The sequence below is a fragment of the Pithys albifrons genome, chromosome 7 (assembly GCF_047495875.1).
Source record: "Pithys albifrons albifrons isolate INPA30051 chromosome 7, PitAlb_v1, whole genome shotgun sequence".
In the NCBI taxonomy this organism is placed as follows: Eukaryota; Metazoa; Chordata; class Aves; order Passeriformes; family Thamnophilidae; genus Pithys; species Pithys albifrons.
The window spans coordinates 56,726,757-56,737,631 of NC_092464.1; the positions used below are offsets into that span (position 1 = coordinate 56,726,757).

At 59.5% G+C, this 10,875-nt stretch overlaps 2 protein-coding genes across 2 annotated transcripts in view; one reads left to right on the forward strand and one right to left on the reverse strand.

The window, feature by feature from the left end:
- The window catches only part of LOC139673827 (zinc finger protein 16-like), a 76,944-nt gene that overhangs the window by 17,240 nt on the left and 48,829 nt on the right, over positions 1-10,875 (reverse strand). The gene's annotated exons all lie outside the window — the stretch shown is intronic.
- LOC139673845 (class I histocompatibility antigen, F10 alpha chain-like) lies at positions 3,173-9,115 on the forward strand. The gene is made up of 8 exons (XM_071559718.1): positions 3,173-3,288; positions 5,856-6,119; positions 7,307-7,582; positions 7,773-8,045; positions 8,154-8,261; positions 8,360-8,398; positions 8,514-8,546; positions 8,812-9,115. Exons 1-7 carry the CDS (start codon positions 3,213-3,215, stop codon positions 8,525-8,527), a joined length of 1,050 nt encoding a protein of 349 aa, XP_071415819.1. The 5' UTR covers positions 3,173-3,212; the 3' UTR covers positions 8,528-8,546; positions 8,812-9,115.

A 10,875-nucleotide genomic window follows, 5' to 3' on the forward strand; every position in this document is an offset into this window, starting at 1 on the left:
ACAGCAGGTGTGTGTCCTTGCAGGCTGAAGTGTCAGCGTGATTCTCACGGAGCTGAAGCAGTTTGGATTGCTCAGAAATTCACTTTTTGCAAGCAATCTCACAACACTTTCCCTGGCCATGCACTACCCCCAAGACAAAGTTAAAAATTAACAAGTTCAGCAAACCAAAACTGACCCCATGAGAACAGTTTGTAGAATATTTATAAGAATATAAACAGAGAAAGAGGACAAGAATCCACTGGCACAGAATGTGGATGCTGCTGGTGGGTCACTGGGAGCTGCAAAGAGTTTCCATGTTAATTAAAACTATGTATAAACCCTGATATCAACAAATTCCAATTATTACCAGTCCTTACCCAGCAGTTCCTCCACAGGTAAATATTCTCCAGGTAAGAACCATCTACCTGTGCCTGCAAAGTAGGAACCAAATGGATAATTTTTCCCACCCAAACACTTGATTTTGAATAAGGTTTAATTGATGCAGAGTTTTTACTGTCCTCACCCCAAATTCCTGCTGCCCCAGGCTGCACTTTAGGGCATTTTGGGGTGAAAAACAGGTGGGGGAGGAAGAGGAGGAGAAAACATCTAGTGGGGAACAGCAGAGAAACTTGTCATGGAAAATACTCCCAAAGACTCTGAGTTTGGAGCAAATACAGGACTTCTGTGCCCCAAAGAGCATTTCAAAACTATTACAGCCCAATGTAGTTGTGGCCTTTTGTTTTGCTGTCCAGGGAAGGGAAATGAGTCCACAAGTGCATGTGGGAATTATTCAAAGGGGCTTTTCTCCAGTGACCAAAAGAGAGGGAATCCAAATAGTCAACAGGAATGTCCACTTTTTATCAGAAAATAAAAGAGTAATTCAGCCCTTACCTGAGGTGTTCCTGCAAGGAGACACCTGGGGGGTCACTGGGACCCCAAGGTGGGACCCACAGGCTAGGCTGGGCTGGAGGGGGAGGGCCAGGGGAGATGGAGCAGGACGTGGAGGAGAAATCTGCCTATTATTGCTCCCCTAGTGCCACATCCTCCTTCCCCCTCACAAATTCTCTCTGGATATGGCACAGCAATCTTGAGAACTGAACTCAAACCCAAACTTGCTTTATCCTGGTCCAGCCCAGCCCCCAGAGCCCCGATCCATCCCACACCCCCATCCCGCTCCATCCCAGCCCCCATCCCAGTACATCCCACATCCCCATCTCGGGTCCATCCCAGACCGCGTCTGTGTTTCAGTCCCAGCACGGCTTGTGTTGGGAGGGACCATAAAGCCCACCCCGGCCCACCCGTGGCCCGCCGGGGACACCTCCCACCAGCCCAGGGGGCTCCAAGCCCGGTCCCACCGGCCGGGGACACTCCCGGGGACGGGGCGGCCAAACCTGTCGGGCCGAGCGGAACCGGGACGGGCCAGCACTGCTGCGGCCCCGGCTCCGAGCGAGAGGGAAGGAGGAGCCCTCGGGCAGCCGCTCCCTCCGCGGGCCTGGGGAGGGGACACGGGGGGACACGGGGGGCGAGCCTTTCGGGTCCCACCTGCGCCGGGGCCGCGGCCGAGCCGAGCCGAGCGCCCGCCCCCCGCCCGCACTTTGTACAGAACCCGCCTCCCTCTCCGAAACCCCCGCGGTTTGCGGGAAACAGCCCTGGCGATGTGCCCGGAGCCGCCGCTGGAGCATTCCCACCCTGGCGATGTGCCCGGAGCCGCCCCGTGAGCATTTCCAGCCCTGGCGATGTGCCCGGAGCCGCCCCTTGAGCATTCCCACCCTGGCGATGTGCCCGGAGCCGCCCCTTGAGTATTCCCACCCTGGCGATGTGCCCGGGCTCCGGGAGCGCAGGGAATCGCTGCTATTCCGACCCGGCTGGAGCTCCGTGTGCCCCTGAGCTGGAGCGACTGTGCCCTGCGGAGGAGCCCGGGATGGGGCATAGACCCCCCTGCAGCCCGGGAGGAGCCCAGGCCGGAGCAGGGGATGCCCCAAGGAGGCCGAGCCCCCGCGGGAGCCCCTGCAGAGCCCCAGGAGCAGAGCCCTGGTGTCCAGGGCTGCCCCCCCGGCCCAGCGGGGCGGGTTTAACCCCAAACTCTGCAGCCAAGCCTGTCCCGGGGCAGCGGCCGCTCCGTGACAGCGACACGGCCCGGAGCGGTGCCGGCAGGGACTGAGGGCAGGGGGGCACAGGGACCCTCCAGCGCCCCTCGCTGCCCACGGGGGGAACGAACGTTCCGGGCGGTGACATCCAGGGCAGGAACCAGCCATGCCATGGCCCTCGGCTGCTCCCTGTCCCCGGGGCTATTCCCTGTCCCTGGCCATTCCCTGTCCCTGGCCATCCCCTGTCTCTGGCCATTCCCTGTCCCTCAGCTCTGCAGGGCCGGGGGAGTCAGTGGGACTCGGGGGGTCCCTGCTCGACCCTGGCTCAGAACTGCAGCCCCGGCCGGGCCCGAGGGGCCCTGGGGGAGAACAACCCTGAGCTCCAGCTGGGCCAGAGCCACCCAGTTCCACCCAGTGGGGCCTAGGGCACTCCCAGCATGGGCTCAGTGCCTCCCAGTCACCTCCAATGTGGCCCCACTCACTCCCATATGATCCCAGTCCCGTCCACCATGACCTCAGGTGCCCTCAGCATGGTCTCACCTGCCCTCAGAATGCTTCCAGTCACTCCCAGTATGATGCCAGTATGACCTCAGCCACCCTCAATGTGGTCCCAGTTGTTCTCAGTACGATCCCTGTTGTCCCAGTTCTGGTCCCGGTGTATCCTGGTGTCCCAGTCTATCCCAGTCCACCCCAGTCCATCCCAGCCTGTCCCGCTCCGTCCCGGTCCCTTCCCGGCACCGCCGCCCTTTCCCGATCCCGCCCCCGAACCAGCGGGTTTAAGGCCGAGTTTCACCGCAGGGCGCGGGAGTTCAGCCCAGCCCGGCCGGGGGTCCCGCAATTCGTGGCCGTGGAGGGTCCCAGGGTGTCCCGGGGGGATCCAGAGGGGTCCCATGAGGGGTCCCAAAGGGGATCCAGGTGAATTCCCGGGAATTCCCCCCTCCCCCCCGCGCTCCCTCGGACACTTTCGGCTTTCCCGTCTCACAACCTGCGCCGCCGGGATCTGCCCGGAGACCGATGACGTCACAGGCAGATCGTGCTGCCATTGGCGATCAGGAAACAGTGGAGCCAATCGCGCGGCCGGAGGCGGTTCTGTGGGCGGGGCCAGGGCCCGGTCAAGGCCCGGCGGGGCCGCAGCGGAGCAGCGCGATGGCCCCAGCGCTGGGTCTGGGGGCGCTCCTGGGGCTGCTGGGGCTCCTGGGGGATCCGGGGGGGGCGACGGAGGGTAAGTGGGACCCTCGGAGTGGGGAGCTCCTGAACTGCCATGCTCGGGCACCGAGAACACCTTGAACCCCCACGCCGGGGCACGGGAACCTCCCTGAACTCCCATTCCTGGGCATTGGGACCCCCCAGAACCCCCATTCCCGGGCAGGAGAATTCCCCTCCACCCCCATTTCCGGGCACTGGGACCCTCCTGCAGCCCCTCCCGCAGCACTGGGACCCCCCCTAAACCCCCTTATCTGGCACCGAGCCCCCTGAAACCCCATTCGTGGGCACGGGAAACCTCATGAAGTGGAATTCCTGGACATGGGAACCCCCTTGAACCTCTGTTCCTGCGAAGGCAACTCCCCAAACCACATTCCCGGGATGGAGGCCCCCTGAAACCTCGTTCCTGGCCACGGGAAACCCCTTGAGCCCCCATTCCGTGGGCACGGAGACCACGGTGCACCCCCTTATCCAGCATTGGGATGCCCTGGATCCCCATTCCTGGGCAACGGGACCCCCCTGAGCCCCCATTCCCGGGCACAGAGAAATCCCTGAACCCCCATTCCCGGGCACCGGGACCCCCTTAACCCCCTATTCCTGGGCATTGGAACCCCTCTCCCCAAACTCCCTCCCGCAGTACCGGGACCCTCCTAAACACCCTTGTCCAGCACCGGGACCCCTGAACGCCCATTCCTGGGCACGGGAAACCTCCTGAACCACAATTCCTGGACATGGGGACCTCCTTGATCCTCCCTAAATCTCCACTCCTGGGAAGGAGACTTCCCAGAACCCCCATTCCTGGGCACAGGAAACCCCTTGAGCCCCCATTCCTGGGCACTGGGACACCCTGAGCCACCTTATCCCTCACTTGGACCACCTGAACCCCCATTTCCGAACACGGCCCCCCCCTGCACCCCATCCCCGGCTCCAGGACCCCCCAGAACCCCTTTACTCTGAACAAATACCCCCCTGCAATCCCTTTTCCAGCCATCCTGCCTCTCCCAGTCCCCTGATCCTCCCTTTTCTTTGACCCTGGGACCCCCTGAATCCCTATTCCTGCCCTTCCCAGCCCTCAGATCCCACTTTCCTCAACACTGGGGACCCCTGGACTGCCCTTTCCTGGGCACACGGACCCCCTGGACCCTCTGTCTCTCCTTTTCCAGTCCCATCCCCGCCTTTTCCTTGAAGCTTGGACCTTTCCTGACTCTCTTGGCTCTCCCAGTTCCACTTCCTTGACTCTTGGACCTCCCAAACCTGCCAGTCATGGGGTCCTCCCAGTTCTTCACTCTCTGCTCTTCCTGCAGGGAGTCCCAGGCACTGGAACCCCCTTGACCACAATTTCTGGGCACTGGGACCCCCCTTCACCCCCATTCCCGGGCACCCTCTGCAACCCCCTCATCTGGCACCAGGACCCCCCTATACCTGGTTATCCTGTACAAATATTCCTTGCACCCCCTTTCCTGGCCATCCCACCTCTCCCAGACCCTCCTTTTCCTTGATCCTAAGACCCGCTGACCCACACTCCTGCCTTTCCCAGCCCCCAGCCCCTCCTTCCCTCTACACCAAGGACCTCCAGGACCCCCATTCCCAGCCATCCCAGGTCTCTCCTTCTCATGACCTCCCTTTTCTCAACACTGGGGACCCCTGCCCCCCCTTTCCAGGGCCTAGGGACCCCCTGGACCTCCCATTCCACCTCTCCCAGTCCCTGCACCCCCCATTCCTTTACCCTTGGATCCCCTTGGATCCTCCCTTGTTCAGCACCAGGACACCTCTGACCCCCCCTTATCCTGCACCAGTATCCCCCTGCACCCCCTTTCCCAGCCATCCCACCTCTCCCAGCTCTCCTTTTCTTTTACTTTGGGACCCCCTGGACCCCCATTCCTACCCTTTCCTAGCCCTCAGACCCCACTTTCCTCAACACTGGGGACCCCTGGACTGCCCTTTCCGGGGCACAGGGACCCCTGAACCTCCATCACACATCTCCCCGTGCCCTCACTCCCCTTTCCTTGACACTGGGACCCCCCTGAACCTCCATTCCTGGGCATGGGAACCCTCCTGCATCTCTTATTCAGCACCCAGACCCCGTCTGAACCCCTTTGTTTGGGACTAGGACCCCTTGCACAGCCTTATTGGGCACTGGAACCCCGTGTACCCCCATTCCTGGGCAGGGGCACCCTCCTACATCCCCCTGAACTTCCATTCCCATACACAGGGACGCCCCTGCACCCCCTTATCCTGCACCAACACCCCCTTGCACCAGTTTTCTCGACCATTCTGGGTCTCCTCACCCTGTGACCCCCTCTCCCTGACCCTGTGGGCCCCTGGATTCCCGTTTCGTGGACACAGGTACCTCTTGGACTCCCCGTCCCAGCTCTCCCAATCCCTGTACCCTCCTTTTCCTTGACTCTGGGACCCCCCTGAGCCCCCAGTCCTGTGCAGTGGGACCCCCTTGCACCCCCTACCCCGGCACTGACACTCCCTGCACCAACTTCCCTGGGATCCCCAAAGCCCATTCCTGCCTCTCCCAGTTCCCCCTTTCCTTTACTTGTGACCCCCCACACCCCCCAAATCTCTGTGTCCCCCCAGTTCTCCACTCCCTGCGGTACCAGTTCGTGGCAGTGTCGGAGCCCAGCCCAGGGGTCCCCCATTTCATGTCCATGGGATTCCTGGATGGGATCCCCATCACCCGCTACGACAGCGAGCGGGGCCGGATGGAGCCACAGACGCCGTGGATGGAGAAGGGACCCGAGCCGGGATATTGGGATGGACAGACTGAGATCAACGAGAGGAACCAGCACGTGACTGCCGATAGCCTGGAGATACTGCGGGGCCGGTACAACCAGAGCGGGGGTGAGTGGGGGCAGCTGGGAATGGGGGGGATCTGTGGGGCTGGGATGGGATCTGTGATGCTATGAGAGATCTGTGAGCTGGAGGGAGATCTGTGGGGTTGGGGGAATCTCTGGGTCTGGGGGGATCTGTGGGGCTGGTCTGGGATCTGTGGGACTGAGAGGGGATCTGAGGGACAGGAAGGATCTGTGGGGCTGGTGGAGATCTGTGGGGCTATGCTGGGATCTTTGGGTCTGGGGGGGCATCTGTGGGGCTGGGGTTTGTGGATCGGGGAGGGGATCTGTGGGACTGGGCTGAGATCTGTGGAGCCGGGAGGGGGAAAGGTGGGGCTGGCCTGGGATGTATGGAGCTGGGCTGGGATCTGTGGGACTGGGGGCCATCAGTGGGGCTGGGATGGATCTTTGAGGCTGAAAGGGGGATCTGTGGGACTGAGGTGGGATCCATGGGGCTGGGGTGCATCTGTGGGGTTGGGTTACAATCCATGGGGCTACGGGAGATCTCTGGGCTGAAGGGGGAATCTTTAGGACTGGAGGAGATCTGTGGGGCTGGGATCTAGGGAGTTGGGATGGGATCTGGGGATCTGGGAGGCATTTCTAGCGCGGTGAGGGGATCTGTGGGGCTAGAATGAATTAGTGGGACTGGGATGAGATCTGTGGGGCTATGGGGGATCTCTGGGACTGGGATGGGATTTGTGGGCCTGGGATGCAATCTTTGGTGCTACGAGAGATCTATGGGCTGGAGAGGGATCTTTGGAACTGGGGAGGATCTGTGGGTCTGGCTTGGGATCTGTGGGTCTGGGAGGGATCAGTGGGGCTGGGATAGGATCTGTGAGACTGAGATGGGATCTATGGGGCTGAGATGCATCTGTGGGGCTGGGATGTATCTGTGGGGCTGAGTTGTGATCTGTGGTGCTATGGATGATCTCTGGGCTGGAGGGGGAATCTTTGGGGCTGGGGGAGATCTGTAGGGCTGGAGTGCATCTGTGGGGCTGGGATGCATCTCTGGGGCTGGGATGTGGATCTGTGGGACTGGGATATGGATCTGTGGGGCTGGGATGCATCTTGGGCTGGGATGTGGATCTGTGGGACTGGGATGCAGTCTGTGGGGATGGGACCTGTGTGGCTGGAGTGAATCTGTGGGGCTGGGACACAATTCCAGGGGGTGTCTCTGTGGGTCTGTTTGCCCCCCAGGTCTCCACACTTGGCAGCGGGTTGTTGGCTGTGATGTCCTGTCCGATGGGACCGTCCGTGGATCCGAACGGTACGGCTACGACGGGCGGGATTTCATCTCCTTCGAGCTGGGATCCAAGAGCTTCGTGGCGGCCGACGGCGCTGCCCAGGTCACCAAGAGGAGATGGGAACACGAAGGGATCATGGCGGAGAGGCGGACAAATTACCTGGAGCACATCTGTCCAGAATGGCTCCGGAAATACGTTGGATACGGGCAGGAGGCGCTGGAGCACAAAGGTGGGGATGGAATTCCCATCAAAATGTGGAATTTGGGAATGCAGGATTTGGGAATGTGGTAATTTGCATTGGAATTCCATGGATGGATCTTAGCCCCATCCCATTGTCATGGGAATTCATGGACAGATCGTATTGCCACCCCATGCTCGTGGGAATTCCATGGTTGGATGTCACCATTATCCCATTCCAGAGCCCCCCGATGTCCATGTCTCCGGCAAAGAGGAACACGGGATCCTGACGTTGTCCTGCCACGCGTACGGATTCTACCCCGGGATCATCGGGATCAGCTGGATGAAGGAGGATGAAATCCGGGATCAGGAGACGGAGTGGGGTGGGATCGTTCCCAACAGCGACGGCACCTTCCACAGCTGGGCCAGGATCGAGGCGCTGCCGGGGGAGTGGGAGCAGTACCGGTGCCGGGTGGAGCACGCCGGAATGCCGGAGCCCGGGATCTTCGCCTGGGGTGAGGCTGGGAATGTAGGAACTGGGAATTTGGGAACAGGGAATTTGGGAATGTGGAGAAGTGGGTTGGGGGTTCCCTTCCCCCTCCTCACACTCACACTCTTCCCAGAGCCAGAATCCATCTGGAATTCCACCCCAGTGGTGGTCGCCCTGTCCGTCATCGCTGCCATCATCCTCATCAGCCTCATGGGATTTGGTGTCTGGAAGCTCCAATCCGGTAACTCATGGGATGAGGGTGGGGAAGGGGCACAGATCCACCTGACAGCATTCCAGGGATCCTGTGCCACAGGTGCTGATCCCGCTTTATTTCCATAGGGAACAGGGAGAGGAATGGATACAACACAACACCTATCAGTGAGTACCAGCAGTGTGTCTGGATACAAATCCAGATCCTCTCCTTGACGGATCCCAGGATGGATCCAGGTGTGTGATCCAGGCCAGAATCTCATGGATCTTCTGTTTTCCACAGGAGCAGATGCTTGAACTGATGGCTCCCGTGCAGGTATGGAGTGGGATCCAGGTGGGATTCCAGAGGGGAATCAGAGCATAGTGGATGGAGCAGGATTGAGATGGGATTCCAAATCGGGGCAGGATTCCAGAGTGAGATCAGAAGGAATTCTGGAGTGGGATCAGGGCTGGATTATGGAGCAGGATCAGGCTGGCTGGCTGGGGATAGAGGTGGGATTCCAGAGTGGGATTGGGTGGGATGGGTGGAGCAAGATGATGCTGGATTCCAGAGGAGCTCCTGCTCTCTGTGGGCTCCACAGCTGGATCCATCCTGTGGGATGGGGACAGGGACATGGTGACTCTGTCCCCCACTGTCATCCCTGCTGGAATTACCACCTGAGCAATCCATGGAGCTGGATCCAGCCCCTTCCCTCTTTCTGAGGAAGGCCAGGAGCTGCTGGCAGAGCTCATCCCGCATCTCTCACCCACCCTGGCACCCCATGGCTCTTCCCAATGGATCAACTTCCTGCTTTTTCATGTCTGAAAGCCAAGAACCACAATTATTCCTAATGCTTCAATTAAATCTCCTGCCTCGGCAATAAATTCTTATCCCCTCCTCTGGCATCCGGCAGTTCCTCTTTAGGAACCAGGAATGGCAATGGGGACATGAAGAATGGGAATAGGGATATGGAGACACTCAGGACAGGAATGGGGACACAGGAAACAGTTTGGTGACACCAGGAACTGGGAGTGGAGACACCAGGAACTGGGATGGGAACACAGGGGATGGGAACAGGGACACAATGGGGACAGGGATGGGGACACTGGGAGCAGGTTGGAGACACCAGGAACTGGGAGTGGGGCACCAGAATTGGGATAGGAACCCCAGGAATGGGAATGGGGACAGGGGTTGGGACACCAGAAATGGGAACGGGGCCATCGGCAGCAGGTTGTGAACAGCAGGAATGGGAATGGGAACGACAGGAATTGGAATGAGGACAGGAATGGGAACACCAGGAGACAACGGGACTGGGATGAAAACACCAGGAACGGGAATGGGGACAGGGATGGAGACCCCAGAGGTGGAGGTGTCCCAGGTTTTAGTTTGGGGTCTCCTGTAATCCCCCAAACCACCATGAGGGCGCACACGCCAATAACGGGACTGGGCTGGGGCCGATCACGGACGGGGCAGGGGCGAGCAGAGCAGGGGACGGTCCCACGGGAACTGCTCGGGAATGGGCAGAGTCAAAGGTGGTGCCGCTCCCGGCTCTGCCCCTCTCTGGCTGTGAACCTGCTATGGGAGCTCCCCCAGCTCCTGCAGCCCAGAGCAGCTGCATGTTCCCATCTGGAGCTCTGTGTGTTCCCACCTGGAGCTGTTGCCCTTGCAGCTCTAAGAGCTCATTCTATCCCTCACTAGTACAGCTTATTAGTGCCTCTCTAGAAAATTCCCAAAGTGGACTTTATCCCTCTTTGGGAAGAGTTTCAACAGACAGGAGTTTGTATCAGTTCATTTTGGAGATATGTCCAGAATTAAGATAATCACAGTACAAATAACCACAAACATCATTTATTGCAATACCAACTAGCAAAAGAGAATAAAAAGGAGTCACGGGCCGGCGGGGACCCCTCGGTGCCGCTTATCGAACCTTCACACCCCCCGGGGCCGCTCTTCAAGGTACCGGGTGGCACAACCCCCTTATCGCAAATGTTTTATTTTGTATATTTTTTTCTGTATATGTTATTCTATTTACACCTCGTAGGTCCTGCTGTGCAGGTCCTTCAGTGACACGGGGCGGCGGAGACTCCCCAGTGCGGTTCTTTACTTGTATTTTATTCAATGTTTTGTATTTCGTTCACACTTCCCGTCCCTCCGTGCCGCCCTTCTGTCCCCGCCCAGTGATGCGGCTTTTTCGGGGACACCGAACACCGTCCGACCTCCACGGTGCCATCCCCGCCGCTCCCTCGGGGCAGCTCTTTTTAGATACGGAGCGGAGACCGCTCGGCGCAGGTTTTTATTCCATTTATTTTATTGTCTCTAATCGATTGTATTCACAGCTCGCCTGTCCCGCTGTGCAGCTCCTTCAGTGACACGGGACGGCCGGGACGCCTCCGTGCCGGTCCCCAGCCCCTCACAGTCCCTGCTCCCTCGGGGCAGCTCTTTTAGGTCCGGGGCGGCGGGGACCCCCCGAGCGCGGCTTTTGATTCTATTGATTTTATTCTCTGTGCTTAATTCCAGTCACCCCTCGCCCTCCCCTCGGTGCGGCCCTTTGACAACACCCGAGAGCGGGTCCCTCGGGGCAGCTCTTCGGTGACTCGGGAAGGCTCTTTTAGTGTATTTTATTCTACTCTCTCTATTTTATTCCATTCCATTTTATTCCCGCACC

What these genes read in the sequence shown, in the direction of transcription:
- LOC139673845 (XM_071559718.1), top strand. Translation starts at nt 3,213, where the DNA reads ATGGCCCCAGCGCTGGGTCTGGGGGCGCTCCTGGGGCTGCTGGGGCTC. An exon ending in TCCGGGGGGGGCGACGGAGG is followed by an intron (nt 3,289 to 5,855) that starts GTAAGTGGGACC and finishes GTGTCCCCCCAG; the next exon opens with TTCTCCACTCCCTGCGGTAC. An exon ending in TGTCTGGAAGCTCCAATCCG is followed by an intron (nt 8,262 to 8,359) that starts GTAACTCATGGG and finishes TTATTTCCATAG; the next exon opens with GGAACAGGGAGAGGAATGGA.